Source organism: Rhinopithecus roxellana, chromosome 14, assembly GCF_007565055.1.
Source record: "Rhinopithecus roxellana isolate Shanxi Qingling chromosome 14, ASM756505v1, whole genome shotgun sequence".
NCBI lineage: Eukaryota > Metazoa > Chordata > Mammalia > Primates > Cercopithecidae > Rhinopithecus > Rhinopithecus roxellana.
The window spans coordinates 114,258,624-114,281,073 of NC_044562.1; the positions used below are offsets into that span (position 1 = coordinate 114,258,624).

Sequence of the window (22,450 nt, forward strand, 5' to 3'; positions counted from 1 at the left end):
ATAGAGTGCTCAGAAATGGGCACATAGTCTATAGGCATTCTTCTGGGATTGAGGGATTGGCTTGGGAGTCAGTGCTAAACCTATGAAAAGTTGAAGCAATTTGGGAATAATTTTAGAAGTCTTTAGGAAGAAGAGTAAGAACTCAGACTATTTTGACTCAAAGTGGAAGAGGAATTACATTTATGATGTGCATTTATGGAAGCAGAAGTAGGTTAGATGGCAGATGTTATAGGAAAATATATTTTATAAGAACTTGATTAATATGAACTCTCCATAGCAAATCATTGGATTAAGTAATTTAGGAGACACAAGACCCTGTTCTCAAGTAATATACAGTTTAGTTAGGGCAATAAAATATATCCTGGACAATTAAATCTAGAGTAAGCTAAGTGTGAGTTGTCTAGCCCATTCCCCAGTACTGCATAGGTATTCAGTAAATGTTTCTGGATGAGCACAATACTTAAGAAATACAAGCATGTGTTTTAGGAGTTTAGGGGAGAAATTGCTTTGTTTATGGAGAAGAGGAGTTATCCGAGAAGTTCTTTTGGAAAAAGAAAAGGCTAGATACTGATTTTTCTTAAATACCATGAAATAATTTCAGAGTCAGGCATTTCTGACTCTTATGTCAGAACCCAACTCTTTAGTCAGAAATTGGGGTAGAGAGGATAGTGTGAGCATTAATTGCTAAAGTAGGTGCTTTCACATTTGTTGATGGTTACTTGTTTGTTAAATGAAGTAGTTCTCAAACTTTAATGTGGCATACCAGATTCTTAGGAATCTTGTTAAAATTTAGATTCTGACTCAGTAGGTCTGGGTTGAAGCCTGAGAGTCTACATTTCTTAAAAACTAAGCTACCAGTTGACGGCAGTGTTGCTGGCCTGTAGACCACATAAGTGTTGGTTGAATAGACACCTTAGAATGTCAGTACTCTGTCACTGGAAGTGCTCAAGCAGAGACCAACTGTCCGGCCATAAAGATTTCTTATATTTGAAGAGGAGTGAGTTAGATGATCCCTTTATGATTCATTGTATTCTATCCAGGAGTATTTACTGCATTTCAAGAGCTTCACAAAATTGGTGTTTATGCACACATACAGCTGGTCACTGATACTGCTCAGTGGTGACCTGTGTCTGTCAAAGGAAGGCAATCTAGCAATTAAAACCACAGACTTCAGAGTTATTCAGAGAGTTGGGTTCAATTCCAGCTCTACCGTTTAACAGCTGTATGTCTTTGTGCAAATAATGGAACTTTTTTGAGCTGCTTATAAGGTAAATAGAGGTAGTGCCATCTTAACCCTGTGAAGTAAGTAATATATGTAAAGTTCCTGAGCAGGATAGGTGCTCACTGGATATTAGTTATTATTAACTCCTAAATATAATTTTCTATTTATCTGAGTAGGCCTAAGAAAAAAGGAATTATTTATATTGTTTAATCTTGTCTATGAAGGCATATCCTGACTTGTTGGAACCCCTAGTTGGAGAGCCTGTTTGTGATTTTCTAAAAAATAAACGTACTTTTTGGCAGCTGTTGTGAGGGAGTATAGAGAAGAGGTATGACTCTGAGGTGCATAATTCCTCATGTGGGGCATGCAGGGGGGTTGGATATGCCATAGAATAAGCATGGTTATAATACATTGAACCTAGAGCCTCCAGAGATGGAAGCACCACTGTTAACATTCTGATCTGAACTGTAAGGATTGAGTACCCTAAAGGGATATTATATAACCTTAATTTACAAATACTGATTGTTCCTTATGTCCTCTATGCAGATGGAAATAGGCATCCTTTATACCTAGATAAGAAAGCTCCTTATACAATCTTTAAGGGAATTACATGCCAAATTATAGACCTTTTCATTTCTCATATGTTAGTTTGGTCACACTATGGTATAAGTACAGTTGAGAATCTGTTTCTCTTCTGTCCTCATAGCATGTAAACAGTTGGGAAAAGGTGACAGTATATTTTAGAAAGTTTGTACCAGTTTGAAAGTCAGGAGGATTTTAATGAAAATGATTTATTTTTCTTCCTTTTCAGGACCTGTAGATGAATACATGTTGCCATTTGAGGAGGAAATTGGCCAGCATCCATCTCTTGAAGACATGCAGGAAGTTGTTGTGCATAAAAAAAAGAGGCCTGTTTTAAGAGATTATTGGCAGAAACATGCTGTAAGTTATCCAGTTAGCTTTTCATTTGAAATTCCAATAAAACACTTTTCAGAGGAATTATTTATCTCTGCACATTTCTCTTTCTTCAAGTATTTTCTGGGAGGTGATCTTCACACAGGATATTCTAGAGCTCTGGATGCAGAATTAGGGCTATGTCTGTATACCCCTGAAGGTGATTGTAAACTTATAGAGCTTTAGAGGGCTTTTGTCTCAATGGTCCTGCACAGAAGAGTGTGTCATCTAGTTTCCCAGGGAAAAGGCATACCAGACTCGGAACCTGTGGATAGTTGGGTAACTTTGCTGATGACCACTTCCAATATGATAACATTTTAGAAAGTTTATGAAGCACCAGGTTTTCTCCTCTCTATGGGAGTTTGTTGTAGCCTTTTGATTTCACCTTAGAGAAGACTTTCAAGTCTTAAGTAGTGCTTTAAAACTAGAGACCAGGCACACAACAGTATTGCCTGGTTATTTTGGTCTAAATATAGCTAGAAACATGGCTAAAACCAGGTAGATAAATCTCAAAAGGGGCTTTCTGCTCTTCTGTTTAATTGTAAGATAGAAATGCTGATATTAACTAAGAAAATAATAAAAATGGTTAGGTCCCCCTTTATCCTTGATTTTTGAGTCCATTTGAAGGGTTAGCATTGAAATGACCTGGTTTGTGAACAAGGGATAGAGTTTTTTTTGTTTGTTTGTTTGGTTTTTTTTGGCGTTAAAAAATTCCTGTTGTGATAATCTCATGCTTAAAAAGAAAAAAAAAAAAGCTCTCTTTATGCTTTTCTTCATGATTCTGCACATGGTATTCAATAAAAGTGACTGTTGACAGAAACTTCTTTGACCCAGAAAACTAGCCATTTCTTCATGAAAATTTTATTCTATTTCCTAATAGAAAACAAAAATTGCTGTGGCGTTTGAGTATGTTTTTCTCCTTTTAGGGAATGGCAATGCTCTGTGAAACCATTGAAGAATGTTGGGATCACGACGCAGAAGCCAGGTTATCAGCTGGATGTGTAGGTGAAAGAATTACCCAGATGCAGAGACTAACAAATATTATTACCACAGAGGACATTGTAACAGTGGTCACAATGGTGACAAATGTTGACTTTCCTCCCAAAGAATCTAGTCTATGATGGTTGCGCCATCTGTGCACACTAAGAAATGGGACTCTGAACTGGAGCTGCTAAGCTAACGAAACTGCTTACAGTTTATTCTGTGTAAAATGAGTAGGATGTCTCTTGGAAATGTTAAGAAAGAAGACCCTTTGTTGAAAAACGTTGCTCTGGGAGACTTACTGCATTGCCGACAGCACAGATGTGAAGGACATGAGACTAAGAGAAACCTTGCAAACTCTATAAAGAAACTTTTGAAAAAGTGTACATGAAGAATGTAGCCCTCTCCAAATCAAGGATCTTTTGGACCTGGCTAATGGAGTGTTTGAAAACTGACATCAGATTTCTTAATGTCTGTCAGAAGACACTAATTCCTTAAATGAACTACTGCTATTTTTTTTAAATCAAAAACTTCATTTCAGATTTTAAAAAGGGTAACTTGTTTTTATTGCATTTGCTGTTGTTGTTTCTATAAATGACTATTGTAATGCCAATATGACACAGCTTGTGAATGTTTAGTGTGCTGCTGTTCTGTGTACATAATGTCATCAAAGTGGGGTACAGTAAAGAGGCTTCCAAGCATTACTTTAACCTCCCTCAACAAGGTATACCTCAGTTCCACGGTTGCTAAATTATAAAATTGAAAACACTAACAAAATTTGAATAATAAATCAATCCATGTTTTGTAACAAATTCACTGTGTTATTTAAGGGAAAAAAGGTAAGCTATGCTTAGTGCCAACAGTTAAGTGGCCATTCGTAAAGCAGTGTTTTAGCATTTCTTGTGCTGGCTTGTAATGTAGGGAAAAAAAGTGCTGTTTTTTGAAAAGATGGTGTCATTTCCCCCTTCTTCCCATGTTTTAAAGCCCCATCTTATATCCAGTTCCCAAAATTTGCATACTTACCTAAGTATTTTTTTTTAGGTGTGCTGTGTTTGGGGAATATTTGAAAATTTAAAGCATGATATAAAATTTTTTTAAGTGAGCTGTGACACTGGAAAGCTCTTCATTTTGTTTAAAATAGAGTTTTTTCTATTTATATATGTAAAATTGTAGTGTATTTCTTTTCACCAAACAGTGTGTGGGACATTCTTTATCACTGTTTAGGATCACCTCAGGAAGTGTCGTTACCCAGAATTCCTCACTGTCTGCTTTGAGACTTGTAACTTTATCACTATACTTCTGCTTGGTGCCATCTTGTCAGAGTAATATTTGATGTCTGTGATATGTAAAGAATTATCCTAGGATAGAGATATTAAACTTTAAGCAGATTTCAGATGTTACTGCTTTAAAACAAATCAGGGATAACAAATTAAACATATAACTTAAAATATGCAATGACATTTAGAGGTAACCAATGTTGATATAGGTAACATAGCCTAGCCACCTCCCCAAAATTGCTTTTACAACTAACACTGATATTAATTTAGGATAGTTCATGCCTTATCCTTGCTAAGAAAATGGAATTGATGGTAGGCAGGTGCCAAAGTGCTTTTCAATACCATATTACGTTAGAATACAATTGGATTCTTCCTCAGATTTATACAGGCCAAAGTAAAACATTAATTTCCTGAATTTCCAGATTACCAATCAACAAATAGCCAGTATTATGCCATGTTATTTCTGTCAGGTCATTTTAAAATCCATACGTTAATTTTATAAAAGAATTTTTTACATGTCACTGTCAGGAGCTCACTGTGAATGTGTTGTCTTCAAATCGTTATTTAACCACACAGTACACTACATTTTACATATATGTACGTAATCTCTGGGAATAGTAAATTATGTTATTTATAAAAAATACATAGGTCAACAGACTTTAAGCAGGGAGGAAAAGAAGAGTAATAGCGTCTGTGTGCCGCAGACCATTCAGAACTGTCACGCGTGTCCCCATGGTTTCATTGTATTCCTAGCAATTCCCTTTTGAATGTTGAGTTCACCTCTATTTCATAGAGTACTTGGTCTCTCCATTTCTTGATCTGGCTTTGCTTCCATTTAAAAACTAATCAAGAAGGGAAAATACTGAGAATGTGCATACAAGAAAATCATTAATTTTCTGAAGATGAATTTCTACCTGTTGTGAACATTCAACTTTCTTTTTAAAAGTTAAAAAAAATCAAAACAAAAATAAACAAGGGATATTATGATGAATGTTTGGCTTATGTGAGTACTAGAGATAAATTTTTTTTAAACCAGTTATTCACAATATAAAATGTTTTCAAGTTAGAAAAAATTTTTAGAAATCCTGGGTATTGTATTTAACTGTAGCTAACCAATTTTAAAACTTGTATTCTTTTGAGAACTATGATTAATAGAAAAACTTTTTTATAAGCAGTAAAATAAGACTGTTTCAGTGACTACCTGTCCTTATACCTAGTCTTGTTAAAACTTTCTTTTGCAGGGTATTCAGTGTTTGGTTTACAGTCAGTGCAGAGTGGGCAAGTTAACAGAAAGTTTGAGCTAGAGATACTGGAAAAAAAGATCAAAGAATGAGAAAAATGGTGATCCATTTTGGGGCAAACTGAAACCCCCCAAATAACTCTTTCCTCATGTGTATGGTGCTCCTCATGACTCGTCTTGTATTTTGCCTTTCTGATACCCATCAGAACTGCTGCTGCTCTAACTTATACTCTTTACCTTGCCCAGATCTCCGCGTAAGGAATGCTTTATGATCAACTTGCCATAGGACTGATGGATTAACCAGTGTTCAGCTTTATTTGAAGTCTATGCCCTGCACAGCTCTTGTATGTATTTTAGATGCTAGAAGTTTTTTTTAGCATGTGATGTGTGATTCTTGTTTGAATTCTAGGTACCTTGTGAATTCCAGAAAAAGAGACTGTGCCTCACGATTGTTAGTCCCATGAACTTGCACTATCTTTCATGGTGATGTTTTGAAAATACAATCAGGAGAAAAACCCAGCTTCTTCCAATTCTTTGGAATTTAAAATAGAATCATATCATGAAATTTAAAAAGAATCTCTTTGGTCGCGTTTCCTCACCTCTAAGTAACAGCTACATTTAAGTAAAATGCAGGTGGTAGGGAAAAAAACCATGGCCAGATAGTTGTTTAGTGGAATAAACTGATTACTGGTTTTTTTTTTTTTTTTTTTTTTTTTTTAAAGAAAGAAGCTTCATCACAGACACTTTCCAGTTTATCTTTTTTACTTTTTTGAAAGATTACTTTTTAGGAACATTTGGTATGATAATGCATAAAATTATCAATTTGTGGGCAAAATGATACAAGTAGCATCTTGATTGAACATCATTTACCTCAGATACTCAACCAGCAGTACGTTTTTTATGCAGTCTCAACCCATATCCCATTTGTTACCTCTCAGAATATTGGTAAGCAGTTATTTTCGCTTTACTCTGTATCTCTTGTGTTTTGGGCACAGGTTATTGTACTACTGTCAAATCGTACTTGCTATTTTTTCTGCAAGTATTTAACAGAAAGCTTAAAATCCCCGTAAAACCCCACCTTGGATAAGTGATTGTTAAATATTGTACAAATAAAATGTATGCTATGCCCATTCCATCCCCAAGTTAAATAAAAAAAAAATGAATATGGTATGATTTGCATATGCAGTTTTTCTTTAGCTATGTGTTCTTAAAGAGGGGAGTGGTAGTTTTGTAACTTATAGTGAGGCTTACACCTTGACAACTGCAAGAATGAGGATAGTGGTAAGTGAAGGGAGATTTGTTAATTATGGTATTTCCCTGTCTAAACAGATTATATTCCCACTCAAGTATGTGTGTTGGTCCTGCCAGTATTAGGAAGCAGAGGCTTGTTGGCATTGTGTCACACAGTACACACGAATGGATTCTCAGATTTTCTAGGGTAAAGGTGAAGGACGGGGCAGCACTTAGATTATGGTGGTTTGAAAGAAACTGAATTGCTTTCTAAACCAAATGAGGCTGAGAATGCGAACCGTGGTGAAATATGCATGGAAACTCTACAGAAAATACTGAAGTGTTTCTTACAGTGTTTTCTGCAAAACAGTGATTCGTTAGGACATGAATAGGTATTCCGTTTTCAACATATACAGCGTTATGATACAGTAAGTTTGGACCAAACAGGTATTCATTCCCCAGAGCCTTTCACGTGCATGAGAATCAGTCATTTTAACAAGAATTCTGTTTCTGGTGGGCCACTTGGAGGGAACACAGATGTAAAAAACACACTGAAATATTCCTCCTTCACCTGCTTTTCAGGTTCTATTTTTCCTTCTCTAGTAAATGAAAATATCTTGAAGCTATATGTATAAGTTTACATTATTCTTGAACCGCTTTTTAAACTAGGGTTTTTCAGACTTGTTTTTATTGATGACAATTGAAGCAATTTAAGAGATGAAGTTAGCTCAAAACTCTGGCAAATAGACTAGCTTTTTTGTATGAAGGAATATGGAAAGGCCAACAATCAACACTGCTCCTCCCTACAAAAATGCTTTGGGAATATAATAGGCATATACTTCATTGGTGTAACTTTTCCTAATGTATTTTTTGAATTTGCTTTTAACTGTTTCATGTTTACCTCAATTGGTACTTAGTCTTAAAATCTGTGTACTTGGTTATTGATGGATCTTCTGTAGCTCTTACGTAGCCAGTGAGACAGATGAGGGCTGTCAGCTTTTAAGTAACATCTTAAGCTAATAAGAAATTGCAATCCTCAAGTCATTTCATGAGGCTGTTACCCTTTAAGACAAATAATACTTTCCTCAAATAGTTTAGAAAATTTTTAAAAGGGTCAGTTAGAGCCTAAGTGTAAAATTCTTCCTTCTAGTATATAATAGTGATGTTACCAGGTTAAGTATTTTGGTGAAATATCCCCTAAAAATGTGTAGACTATGGCATAGAATCAGTATGCAAGCATTAGCCTGAATGAGACTGCTGAAAAGTAAATGACAGGGATCTGAATACTTACAAGGTTTAACTTTTTACAGGGAAGGAAAGGCTGTGTATGCAAAAGAATACGTAGTAACTACTGAAGAGCTACTTTTATGCACAGAAATTTTTTATTCCACTTTGTATCCAAGATTTCATTAAAACATTGTGCCTTAGAGCATACTTTAAAAACTATTTGGTAAGGAATCCACTGTTGAAATTCAGGTTTTAATAGCACTGGCTTTGGTGTTCAACTGAGTTGAATTCCAAGACTGCTGGCTATTCCCAGCATTGCTACTGCTGTGTTAGTTTTCTAATCTATAAATAACAGTACCTACATCTCACAGGGCCTCTAACAGTTAAATGGATTGTAAGCTGCACAAGCATAGAGACAGTCTGTCTTTTGTAAACCTCCCATGCACACAGTAGGCAGGCAATCAAATATTCTTGAACAAATGAAGTCACTTAAGTGCTTATTAAATTTCATTTTAAATATATGTCTCTGTTAATTCATGGATCTTGGAACTTACTTAAAAGACAATGCTTTGATTGACATGTCCACATTCCTCGGGGATTTACTTTTTGATATAGGTTCGGTTAACATTGTCATACATGTCTCATTACTTTTGGGAGTGCTTTTCCAGAAATCTCTGGTACAGTCACGTCACTTCATGATGGGGCTATGTTCTGAGAAATGTGTCTCTGGGTGATTTCATCATTGGATGAACATCACAGAGTGTACTTACACAAACCCTGATGGTATATAGCCTGTTACACACCTAGGCTATACATACGGCCTAGCCTATTATTCTTAGGCTACAACGCTGTACAGAATGTTACTGTAATCATACTGTAGGCAACTGTAACACACTGGTAAACATTTGTATATTCAAACATAGAAAAGGTACAGTAAAAATATGGTATAATCTTATGAGACCACCCTCATATATACAATGTCACGGACCAAAATGTTATGTGGTGCCATGACTATACTTGTTAAGAAGGCAAATTCCAATCCTTTTGACCTATGGTAAGCTCAACAATCTGTAATTTTAGAAAATCCTACAAGGGATTCTGATGTGGATGGTATGAGTACCACATTTTGAGGTATCTAGAAGAAAAATCTTCAAACTCCTTGACCTTTTCCTTCCATGTGAACCATCATCTGACTAAGCTGGTTAGTCTCCTGCACTAGAAAACCTGAGTCTGGGATAGAATCCAAAATTTGCATGTGGACAGGAAAAAACCCTGCAGCAAACCTACTGTACCAAAGGTTACTTATACTTCAGTTGTTACCATTGTTTTTTCACTCCTTTGGTTTAAGGTTTGTAAAGACATCTAGCTGTTAGGTTGAAGTGAGCTCTTCAAATAGACCATTATATATATAAGTGTTATATAAGTGTTAAAAAAGCACATGGTCTAGTCCCTAAAACAGTCATATTTTATTCTTCTGAACTGCTACTTACAAAGTAATCTCAATTACTGAAATTATAAATCATGTAACCGTTCATGATTAAAAGGCAAGACACAGCCAAGACAGTAGACATGCAAGTCTCACATAAATACAAAAATATTTATAGAATGTTTAGTATTATCATGTTAAAGGACAATAGTTTTTCGTTCTCTACAGAAGTATGAATGAAATGCCAAAGTTGAAGTCACTGGTTATATTCATAACCAGCTCAGTGAGGATGTTGCCCACTGCCTCACATCTGTAGGACAGTTGGGATATTTCTGCAGAGCATTCATAATTTGAGTATTATCCAAAAGCAGTTTCATCAGCTGGTACTCTCTCTGTGAATTTCCTGAAGTTCTTTCCATGGGCTTTATTAATTCTAATTGTTGCAAGTGTTCAAAAGCCTAAAAGATGAAAGAAATAGTTTAGGTTGAATAGGAGAGGAAAATAACAACTCTCCTGTTCTCTCCCAGAGAACAGTTAGTGTTTTGGTCAGCTGCAGAACAGAGTACTGGGAAACAAACTAACAACTATCAATAGGACTAAAAAAACTCTCACAACCCCATAAAAACTCATATTATCAGGTAAAACAGTGTCAATGCACACTTGTCCATATATTGTTGAATGTAAACATGGCAAACTTTAATTCAATATATACAATAACGGTTTTCTTCCTGGCCTCATTCTCTATCATAGTTCCTCCTAGTACTTTAATTAATAAAGTGTTTCCAGTTCTCTGTAAAAACCCAAGAATCAGATAAGACTTTTGATCGATTACCTAAGCTACTCAGATTTGCATTTATATTTTGTCTGTCTCACCTTTGCTTTGCTATGTAAAAAGTTAACAACTGTAACAAAGAGGGAGGCAGAAAAAGACCCTGGAGTCAACTAGGCATATTCAGCTGATCCTGTAAGTAAAGGATTCAACAGGGTGGTATGGACATGGAGAGGGGACAGGCTCCTGTTTCCTCTAAGAAGTCAGACTGAGACTGTCAAAACATTCTTCCATTTTTCCCATCTTAATAGGGCTCTTTCCTGTCTGCTTCCTCTTATCCTTAATATTCACGTATTATATCTTTTCTAACCTTCAGTGTTGTGTTAGGTACGTTATTAGGGTATGAAAAAACTGAAACCATTAAATCATGATATACTAACCATTAAATAACGATACACTGAAATAGATTCCTGAGGATTCTATTATGTTCTTACAACTCACTGTAAAAAACAGCACTGGAGCATATTCTCTATCACATAAATTCTTCTGATAGAGAAACAGCTCAGATACCTTCATATCTGCAAATGAGAAAATACTGGAGCCGAATAGAACTGTGCAGATTTAAAACATTCCTAAATAGCAAAATACTTCATTATTGAAAATTCAGAAATGAGCAGCTACAAATTATTGAGAATTTAAATGCAGGCCGGACGCGGTGGCTCAAGGCTGTAATCCCAGCACTTTGGGAGGCCAAGGTGGGCAGATCACAAGGTCAGGAGTTCGAGACCAGCCTGACCAACATGGTGAAACCCGGTCTCTACTAAGAATACAAAAACTAGCTGGGTATGGTGGTGCACGCCTGTAATTCCAGCTATTCAGGAAGCCGAGGCAGGAGAATCACTTAACTCGGGAGGCAGAGGTTGCAGTGAGCCAAGATTGCACCCACCACTGTACTCCAGCCTGGGTAACAGAAGGAGACTCCATCTCAAAAAACAAACAAAGAAACAAAAAACCCCCAAAATTTAAATACTTGGGTAACCTTTCCATTTTCACAACTCTCACAAAATCAAACTATTAGGGGAAAAAACCCTCCAGTATTGTAAAATACTTTTCCTGTTTCTTTGAAGAAATGGCAGTGCTCTGTACTCATTTTGTTGCTACAGGAAATGAAATTCTGATTACTAGGGCCTACAAGGGATGCCAATGGACTTGGGGATCCACTGTTTTAAAAAAGTTTCTTTCCTTAAAATCCTCAAGAGCTGCACTGTCCACACGAGGCTACTCAGCACTTCAATGGTGACTCAATTTTTATTTAAACTTAAAAATGGATACTTAATTCTATTAAAAAATTCTGAGCATGTTTAGAACAATTTCAAAATGTAAATTTACTTTCTCAGCTACAAATTTTATGGAATCTAAACAGCAAGAATTTCCAGTGAATATTTAGGCCACTGAGATGTGCTTTGTAAGTATAAATGTACACCAAATGTTAAAGACTTAATTCAAAAGAATGTAAAATACTTTGTTTTTCTATGATTATAGAATGACACATTTTTGATATGTTGAATTAAATATATATAATTAAAATTACACCTTTTTCTTACAGGTACTAGAAAATCTAAAACTACATTACATGGCTCACATTATCTTTGTAGTGGACAATGGTAATCTACATGAAGTCCTGAAGTTGTAAAACTCATGACTCAGCCCCTAAATAACTTTGTCTGTATCCCCTCACTGGCCAGTGAGATTTTGTCTTTTAAGTTTCTTAATGGCCCTTGTTTTCATTTTTTTTCTCCTTTTACTGCTGAGATTATAAAAGCCAATCCTTGGGTTGGAAAGGCTGTATCACACACTATATTGTATCACACACTATACTGAATAGTTGTTTTCAGAATGCAAGTGCTATGAAGAGACAGCAGAGGGCAGTATACCTCCACAAACGAAAACAACTGGTCACTTCCTCAGATTTTTTCAAAATATTTCATTTTTAGATAATTGTTTTAAAAAAATATAATAATATTTAAAAATGAAAGTGCAATGTTAATACATAATCAAGTTGGATGTAAAAAACAGCGAACTAAATCTTACCTTCATGACAACAGGTTTTTCAAAATTATAAACAGAATGTGCTTTCCTTTGAACAAACTTCTGAAACTCTGAGTAGAAAGCAATGACAACATTATACCTTCAAATAAGCAGTGGGGAAGAGTCAGAAAAAAGCTAAGTCTCATCTCACCATTATAGACCATTTGAAAATTAAATGGCTCTTCCTCATAGATGTCATTTAAATGTTTCATTGCTATTATAAGACAGATTTCCAAGACTGATAGACCTATAGTAAAAGGGAAAAAAAACTATCAGTTTAATGACACGTAAGACTGAAATAACTGTTCTCCAAATAGCAAAATACTTCATTATTGAAAATTCAGAAATGAGCAGCTACAAATTATTGAGAATTTAAATATAGTGAAAGATCTATGGTTTTGAGGGGTGAAGAAGGTCAAGATTCTAGATTTCAAATGTGTTCCAATCACTATTATCTATCTAAATTTAAGTTACTTAACCTCCCTGAGCTTAGTTTTCCATATCTGCAAAATAAGGATATTTTTAAACTTTTAGAAATGTCACAAAGATTAGCGACTATCATCAAGCACTCACCATATGGCCCATGTAAACAAAATAAACTTCAATTTTTATGTGACTTTAAATCACACAGGGCCTTTGGATAGGATTTATCCAGAGACGTCCTAAACTCCTGGAAATTATATCCAAATATGTGTATTCCTTTTTTCCCCTGGAGAGGAAAAGGTTCATTACGTTTGCAAAAGGAAATAACGAAACCCAAATGGCTGAAACTCAGCGAATGCTCTTCAGTAGCTCTTGATACAATGATAACATCAGCAACATAGTCTTACCTGGATTTCCAATGTGGCAAAAGAGGCAGAGCGTCAATTTTTTTTTTCACTTTAAATGGGAGTGATAGTACCTTCAAAAGGATTAAGTTAAAGGCTATATGGATAGAAAAGTATTTTATAAAGTATTATGCCCATGTTTATTGTAATTTTAAAAACATTCCATTATCTAAATTCAAAGTTTTAAAAACCACAATTTAAAAAATAAGGCTGGGCTCTTACCATGTACAATATTTGCTTTTGAGTCCATGCTACACAGTTGACTTGCTTCCATTAGATCTATGGCAGTCATAAATGGGTGTGATGCTGTTACTCGATTTAAAGTAAGCATCTAGGGAAATGTGGACCAGAAAAACAATTATGTATTTACATGGGCATTTTGGAGATACAACTGTGCAAAACTTCTGAATTTGTATAGTCAATTCTAAGGGAGAGTAAATATTAATGCTGAGGAAGGTATTCTCAAATTCAGTTCTATTAAAATACAGTATTTCAATTTGTGTGTCACATAACTGCAGATGTAAAGCATAAAAAAAGTTTTTGCTGCTCTCTCTAGCCCATCCCACTTGCATAACTTGTTTACTTAATGCTCGGAAGAACAATATTTAAAGAGGAGTAGGTCAAGGAGAAGAAACTGAAAATAATTAAGAATACTTACTAATAAAAGCCCCAAACACAAGTCCAAAAGGCAGATCTATGCCTTACTTGTTAACTTTTTCACCACCCAATCATCCAGCCAGGTTAGTGTTAATTTAGATAGAAGTTAGCTGTTTTATGTTCAATTATACAAAAGAGAAAAAAAATAGCACATTTATACTCAGGAATAACTCCCCTTGAAAGCAGAGTCTACATCTCTTGTGCTGCTTCTTTAGTTTCCAAAAATGAACAGAGGTCCTGGAGCAGAGCTGCTACTCAAGTATTTGAAGATTTCCTTTCTTCTTTATTTGTATTTTTCATAAAAGTTAAATTTGGTCATTTAGGATTAGAAGATTTACCAGATAAAAATGCATGACCTCTCGTTAAATTTCAATTTCAAATAAACAATAGTTTCTTAGTATAAGTATGTGCCATGCAATATTTGGGATATAATTATCCAAGAAACTCTCTCCTTCACCTTAACCAGGGCGCAAGGCACCAACTGATTAGCTGGGCAAAGAGTCTGGCAATCCTTGTCCTTCATTCTCCTGCTGGTTGGGATCTAGATTGCCAGTGCTCCCTCCCTCTCCTTTTTCCTTTAATTATAAATTTTGTTTAATTTTTATTTTTAATTTCATTTTTCCATAAGTTATTGTCATACGGGTGGTATGGTATTTGGTTACATGAGTAAGTTGTTTAGTGGTGATTTGTGAGACTTTGGTGCACGCATCACTCGAGCAGTATACACTGCATCATATTTGTAGTCTTTTATCCCTCGCCCCACTGGAAAACAATGTGGAGATTCCTTGAAGAACTAAAAGTAGAAATACCATTTGATACAGCAATCACACTAAGGGCATCTACTCAGAAGAAAAGAGGACATTATGTGAAAAAGATACTTGCACACGCATGTTTATAGCAGCACAAGTCACAACTGCAAAATCGTAGAACCAACCCAAATGCCCATCAATCAACGAGTGGATAAAGAAACTGTGGTATATATATACTGCGGAATACTACACAGTCATAAAAAGGAATGAACTAACAGCATTTGCAATGACCTGGATGAAACTGGAGACTATTATTCTAAGTGAAGTAACTCAGGAATGGAAAACCAAACATCATATGTTTTCACTGATATGTGGGAGCTAAGCTATGAGGACAAAGGCATACGAAATTTTTTTTTAACATATACAAAGGCAACAGAGAATAATAAACTAAATATCCATGACTACTTTCCCTGCTTAAGAAAATGATCTTAGAGTCCATCTCCTCTGGATTGGACTCTACTCTTCCCCACATAAAACAACCAAGTATGTCTATATTATTAGGTTGGTGCAAAAGTAACTGCCATTTTTGGCACGGAAAGTAATGGTAACTTTTCACCAACCTAATACTGTATACTTCTACTACATATACATGTATTATACAACAGAGTAATTTTCAACTTTTATATAAATATACCTTCACAACTCTCTTCACTGTGAGGTTTTATCCATGTTGAGGCAGTATCAATTCTGGTTTATTCTTTTTTTGTTATATTTCTTTGTATATATCCACAATTATTCATTTTCTAATTTCCTATTGACAGACATCTGTCATTTCTTTTTTTTCCCCAATTATAAACAAGACTGCAATAAACAACCTTGGACACGTCTTCCTGTGCATTAGGTAACTAGAGTTTCTCTAGTATAAGTATGTTTCTCTAGTTACCTAATTTGCTAAATTGCTCTGCAAAGCACTTACACATATTTACGTTGGCAGCAGTGATAAATATTAAGTCACAGTCACGATACCATCAAGCATAACCTTTAACCCTGCCACTAGATTGGCAAGAAAAAAAGTTTAATTGTAGTATTTCTCTGGTTACTGGTGAGGCCGAAAATCTGTAATCTATAATGAGCTTCCACAGTAAGACAATGACAACCAATAATGGGATGAGCTAAGAATATGAGTAAGCAGCCCTCAAAGTAGAATCCCATATGACAAAAAACAAGTCATTATTTAATTAATTACCAGGAATTAAAAATTAATAGAAAAATGGCAGAACAATGGTCATTAATATTGACAGTATTGAGGCAGAGATATTTTCCTGGATGGAAATATATATATACACACACATACCTCCTCTAAAAATTACTAGTCCCCAAATTCCTTCATGATAAAGACAGTTGTTGCTGAAAATGGCAGTATGCTTTTGACAATAGAGGGAAAGTAAATAGGGATAAAAAGACTTAACTTTCCTCAGCAAAAACAACAATGAGGAAAGAAAACTTGTATGTAAACATGGGTGAACCATACAGCCAAGTAGGACACAAACTTGAAGCCAGAGAGCTTTGGATTAAGTCCTGGCTTTGTTATCTACTAGCAATGTGACCTTGGGCAAGTTATTAAGCTTTAAAGAGCCTCAATTTCTTTAGGGGTAAGAATAAAAAATAAGATTATTCCAATGGTCAGACATAATATAGGTACTACTAGTATCTACAGTACTTGGCTCATATGCTGGTCAATAAATGGTAGCTACTATCATTATTATTCTATTATTATTATTAAAAATGACCTTTCTGTAAAACCAAAACTATCTTTTCTTTCAAAGGTATCTGCCATAATTTTCTAGAAATATTAGACTAAAACCAAATTACTCTTAGTGAAGAAAGTTAATTTTCAGAACAATTAAGTACTTCTTGTTTGATACTGGTATTATGTAAGCTTAAGACATAATTACTTGGCAAAACATCATAACCAAGTAGGATTTATTCCAGGTATATAAGGCTGGTTCAACACTCAAAAATAATGTAATCAAATATATCAACAGGTTAAAGAGAAATATGATCATGTGAAACAATTAAGAACAAGCACTTGACAAAATCCAACACACATTTATAATAAACTCTCAGCAAGTTACAAACAGATGAGGATTACCTCAACCTGATAATGAACATGTATTAAAAACCTATAGCTAACATCATACTTAATGGTAAAAGTTTCTTCCTAAGACTGGGAACAAGAAAAGATGTCCACTCTCACTGTTCTAATTCAACATAACACTGGAAATTCTAGTCATTGCAAAAAAGCAAGGAAAGCAATAAAAGGCATACAGATTGGAAAGAAAAAAAAAGTCACTATTTGTGAAAAATGTAATGGTCTACATCAAAAGTCCCAAGGGATCTATTAAAAAACCTCCTAGAGGCGGAGCTTGCAGTGAGCTGAGATCCGGCCACTGCACTCCAGCCTGGGCAAGAGAGCGAGACTCCATCTCAAAAAAAAAAAAAAAAAAAACAAACCTCCTAGAATAAGTGAGTTCAGCATAGACTATAAGATCAACACACAAAAGTCAATCACATTTCTATATATTAAAGTGTATATATGTAATCAATCACATATTCTATATGTAATGAATATGTGGGAAACCAAAACTTCAAAACACCATTTACAATTGTTCTAACAGATTAAATACTGGTATACACATTAAATAAGTACATCATCTGTGTAGTAAGAACTATAAAATGCTGATGAAAGTAATCAAACAAGAAATCAAATAAAAGGAGATATGAACCCTATTCAGAGATTGAAACACTCAATGTAGTGTTCCAATGCATGTCGATTCTCCCAAAATTTACCTACAGGTTTAATCAATTCCCATAAAAACTTAATTATCTAGTGAAAGACAGAAAATGATACAAGCAGGCTGGGCACAGTGGCTGATGCCTGTAATGTCAGCACTTAGGGAGGCAGAGGTGGGAGGATGGCTTAAGGCCAGGAGTTCGTAACCAGTCTGGGCAACAAAGTGAGACCCATCACTATCAAAAACAAAAACAAAAACAAAGCAACAAGCAATAAAACAAAACTAATACAAACCAATAGCATGTGTAATGACCGCAGGTTTTTGCTGATATTGAAATGCCTCTGTAGTACTTCTTGCACACTTCTATCTTCTGAGAGATACTAAGGGGCGAGGAGGGGGGAAAAAGCCAAAATTGAGGAACGATGTAGTTTAAAACCCAAATATAATCCTGTGCCTTACTGGTTGGTGTACCTTATTAACGCTATCTAATATTAATTCATTATTAAATAGATGTTGGTCTTATTTGTAGAACACTAAAAGCAAAATAAAGTTTCCAGTCTACTGATTTTCTTATCCTGTTCTTTACATTAATTCAATAAACACAATGATAAAACAATCCTTGCTAACCCCAAATTCCTACTTGAATAAAGGAAACTACAGTAATACTAGTGAAATGAACAAAATGCAGCACAAAAACACAAGCGCATGAGTTACTGTACCTAGGGAAACAAGGTAAAGCACTACAAATAATGCTTAAACTGGATGAGACAAGAGATTTAAAAAAGAAGGAAGAGCATTCCAGTTACAGGGAACAGCATGAGTAGTAGGAAAATCACATATTGGCAGAAAATGAGTAGTCACGTACTGGAGTTTGTTACTGGCAAAGTGAATGTACAAAAAGACAAAGGCAGAAAAACATAATTGGAGGTAGCTGTCCAGACAAGAGGTAAGGAGGGTCTGAATTATCTGAGTGGTAATAAAGACAAAAGAGAATTAAGACACTTATAGGAGATATATCTGGTAGAGAATTAACTGGTAGCAGAAGAGAAGGAAGGGTTTGAAAGGCAGAAGATAAAAATCAAAGATAATCTATGGGAAACAAAATGGCCTGTGAAAAGTGAAATGTGGTCAAGAAATGAATCTTGGATTATCAATATTTAAGTAGTAGGTGGGAAAAGAGAAAAACTAAGAAAGTAAGAAAAATACCAAAGACTGGAAGAGAATCTAAGACACAGCAGAGATCTAGAAAACAAGGGAAGAAAGTTTTAAGAGAGAAGTGGGGTTCAACAATATAAACTACTTTGCAAAATTAAGATATATTTGAGAAGAGGCTAATGGCTTTAGAAATTCAAAGGTCACCAGGGCCTTTTGAGAAAGCAGCATCTAAAGAGGCAAGTGACTGCAGTATATTAGGGTTGAATGGAAGGTGAGGAACATTGGCATTGAAGAAAGGATTAGATGAAAAGAGAGTAAATTCAGAGGTAGCAGAGCCAAGAAAGGCCTGGAAAAGATCAACATAATTTTTCAAAAATTATCTGCATGGAATAAGAATTCTTTTTCCTTAAAAAAACAAACAAACAACAACAACAAAAAACACAGAAAACTAAGCATTTCTGTATTTTCTAGAGCTGTAATTACATGTCTTTACTTTGTCCACTTTAGGAAGACCAGATTCAGAAGTAAGTTCTAGTCTACTGGAATGAAATTTTGTACTCTCAGGAAATATATTATTAATTATAGTTCCCACTCCCTTGCTATTGTTTCTAGTGTTCTCTTTGTATTTTAAAGGACTTCTGGTTACTATATATATCTTTTTCTATCACAAACAGGGTAGAATTTCCTTGGAAGTACACAGGGTGAACATAAAAAAAAGTAACTTTTGGAAATTAAAAAAAAATTTTGTTTAGCTTTTCCACAGTTTTAAAATTGAAATATGGAAGATATGTGGCTAAATATCACAGGCAAACTATAGTCTTTGCTTCTGTAATCTGTAACTTGTAAGAGTTGATGTGGTAAAATCGGAGCACTTAGGAAAACTAAAGAAAATCCACCTGGGACAAAACTGATTTAAGAAATTATCTCTGCAAGAATCAATTATTTTTAAAAGCTGTATTTGCCTCTCTTTGACATGATGCTTCAAAGGTTAATCTTCTATACTCCGTCTTCCTACTCTATCGCTTTATTATTAGTTGTTTGACTCCAGTCCCCTCTTTCTAAAAGCTATCACCTTCTTGCTTCTATAATTACTTAGTCTGCTTTTTAAAATGCCTACCTTATCTACATGAGCCATTTAAACAAAAAAAAAAATTATCTAACGTCATTTATTATATTTTTAAATCCATCTTGATTCAAACACTATATCCTATTTGAGGATAAGGCTATTATCAACAACCACATGAGCTACAGTACTTGGGTAGATTTCATTTGAGGAGAATAAGGTATGATTCTTTTAAATGTTCTTTTTAAAGGATCCCTCTTATACTGCCATGCTAAGATAGAGTCTACTCTGCTTACTTATTTGACTCATTTGAAGTAGGGTTAAAACAAACCTTCAAATTAGGCAGGATATCAAGGTTCCATCTTATTCTGAAGATATTTCGTGGATGAGATTCCATGTGTGACCTGTTATCTGTATCACTGCTATTGGCTTAATCTTGCCATTAAAAATAACTTCCTGGATAATCAGCACTAAGAGAAAGAATAGCTCCCTTAATGCAGCTACCACCCTACTCCACAAGGCAGGGACTCTGACCATGGTGCTGACAGATTTTTCAAGTGAAGCTCATTTTATTCACATACCAAAGAGAGGCATAAGATAATTAAGATAGGGGAAGAAAATATCAGAACTCAGAGACACAAACACCAGTGATGCTGGTTCTACTTAATGAAATGGACTATTAAGACTGTCAAAAAGATGACAGGATAGTGCTCACATTCAGGGGATTTAAGGTCTGCAACAAAAGTCCAGAAAGTAGAGTAGTTACACTACTAACATATAGTTACCATTTCCTAAGTCATGCAGAGTTATACTTCCTCACCAGTAACTCCCAGCATTCTCTTTATTTATAGACCCACTTTGAGATGCTCGGAATGCAACACAGTCGGGAAGGACAGTGGATGGAAAATGGCACAATGCAACCTGGACCATGTAGTTACCTTAGGAAGATTAAGTGTGTGCAGGTATGGAAAAAATAAGAGCCCATGTAAAGTACAGAAATTTAAATACTATGAAAGACTACATTTGAATCTCTAAAACAGCCACAAAAATATACTGGTGGAATAAGACAATCAGTTCAGGAGTTGTAGAAGATGAAAGTCTGTGAAGCACTAAAAAGTAGATCTAAAAGCTGAAGATCCAGAGGTCTGGTCCACACCAGACCCTGGTAAGAGGGGACAATGTGGGAGTACCAACTACAAAGAAAGTGCTCCTAGAGATGGAATCCTATAATTAGAAATAGTATCAAAGACACTTGGCTCAGGTAATTGAACTATCCAAGTCTCAGGAATGATTAATTTGAGTGGAAGGGAGGATCCATACCTAATTATATCAAGGCATAGTATCTGAATTTTAAAGATAATGTCAGCTATTTTTACATACAATTATGTACAGTTGTATTAAGAAAAAGAACAAGGAATTATCAATCATAACAATGGGAAAAAGTAATATAAACATATGTAGGCTTTGAGTCCTTTATGTAAAAACAATATATTTAGCATGTATGTAAACTCTGCAATGTTATAGACCAAATAATTACTCCATAGTAGAAGGAAGGAGAATTGATATAGTCTTATGGGAAACTTCCACTGTTTATCATGTATTTTTTTTGCACTGATTACATTTTGTTCAATAAACTTTTATGACTTTTTTAAAAAATGAAATGTGTCAAAATTAATAGTGCTTACATGAGCAGACTATATTTTATAATCAAAACAATAATCATTTAAAGAACAAACTAAATGCAAAATGCTTCCAATTTAGTATTAGTATGTAAGAATTCATGGTAAAAATACAATCTACTTGAGGTCGGGCGTGGTGGCTCACGCCTGTAATCCCAGCACTTTGGGAGGCTGAGGCAGGCGAATGACGAGGTCAGGAGATTGAGACCATTCTGGCTAACGCGGTGAAACCCCCTCTCTACTAAAAATACAAAAAATTAGCTGGGCATGGTGGCGGGCGCCTGTAGTCCCAGCTACTCAGGAGTCTGAGGCAGGAGAATGGCGTGAACCTGGGAGGCAGAGCTTGCAGTGAGCCAAGACTGCGCCACTGCACCCCAGCCTGGGCAACAGAGTTAGACTCCGTCTCAAAAAAAAAAAAAAAAAAAAAAAAAAAAAAAAAAAAAAAAAATACAATCTACCACTACTGCTTTAAAATAAAACAATCTTTTTTTATAGAGTCACTGAATATAGACTGTGTAATTCTATTCAAAGATCTAATTATCCTTACCAGTATTTTAATATTATCAATCAATTTTTCCCAATTCCTTCAGAGCCAGGGACTCTATATTATTTTCCACTCTCACGAGGCCAATATCTTTTGAGATTCTACCATAAGGGATTTATTCATTAACAATGTTTTTCAATTATGTTATTAAATACACATACACAGGCATACTTCCTCCTTTCCCTTTGCCAACTGAAACTTCTTGACAGCATAAGATGAAAATGCTAGTGTGTTGAGAATATTTTAAGCACAGGTAAATTTACAGTCTCAAAGGTGTGGCAAATTTTTAAAACAACGTATGAACCTGCCTTTGTATCTAAGATTCTCAGGTCTCCAGGGACTGTGAGATGTGATCACCTAACAGATAATATAACCGGAGGTGCCACAGTCTGTACTGCCTCTTAAGGCCCAACAAAATAAAAGCTGAAGTTGCTAATGAAAACTGGAAGAAAAAAAATCCACACAGAATAGGTATGAATCACTAACATTTATTTATCATTATTTACTATTTATTATTATTGCTAAATAAGTAAAATATATAAAGTAAATTATGCAAATTCATTAAAT

General features: G+C 35.0%; 2 protein-coding genes across 8 annotated transcripts in view; one reads left to right on the forward strand and one right to left on the reverse strand.

Moving 5' to 3' along the window:
• Window positions 1-6,847, forward strand: part of ACVR2A (activin A receptor type 2A) — an 88,026-nt gene extending 81,179 nt beyond the window's left edge. The window contains exons 11-12 of one of the 2 annotated variants that reach the window (XM_010354915.2): window positions 2,034-2,164; window positions 3,103-6,847. In XM_010354915.2, coding sequence (XP_010353217.1) covers window positions 2,034-2,164; window positions 3,103-3,297 — 326 coding nt within the window. In that variant the 3' untranslated portion in view covers window positions 3,298-6,847. The remainder of the gene's footprint in view (window positions 1-2,033; window positions 2,165-3,102) is intronic. The other variant, XM_030917010.1, reaches the window with a different exon arrangement.
• The window catches only part of ORC4 (origin recognition complex subunit 4), a 90,044-nt gene continuing 74,012 nt past the window's right edge, over window positions 6,419-22,450 (reverse strand). For 3 of the 6 annotated variants that reach the window (XM_030917011.1, XM_010354912.2, XM_010354913.2), the window contains 5 exons: window positions 17,736-17,822; window positions 13,464-13,572; window positions 12,566-12,661; window positions 12,418-12,485; window positions 9,578-10,015 (listed from right to left, as the gene is read on the reverse strand). In XM_030917011.1, coding sequence (XP_030772871.1) covers window positions 9,827-10,015; window positions 12,418-12,485; window positions 12,566-12,661; window positions 13,464-13,572; window positions 17,736-17,822 — 549 coding nt within the window. In that variant the 3' untranslated portion in view covers window positions 9,578-9,826. Of the gene's footprint in view, window positions 10,016-12,417; window positions 12,486-12,565; window positions 12,662-12,987; window positions 13,339-13,463; window positions 13,573-17,735; window positions 17,823-22,450 lie in introns of those variants that run through there. The other 3 variants (XR_004053285.1, XM_010354911.2, XR_004053286.1) reach the window with 3 other exon arrangements.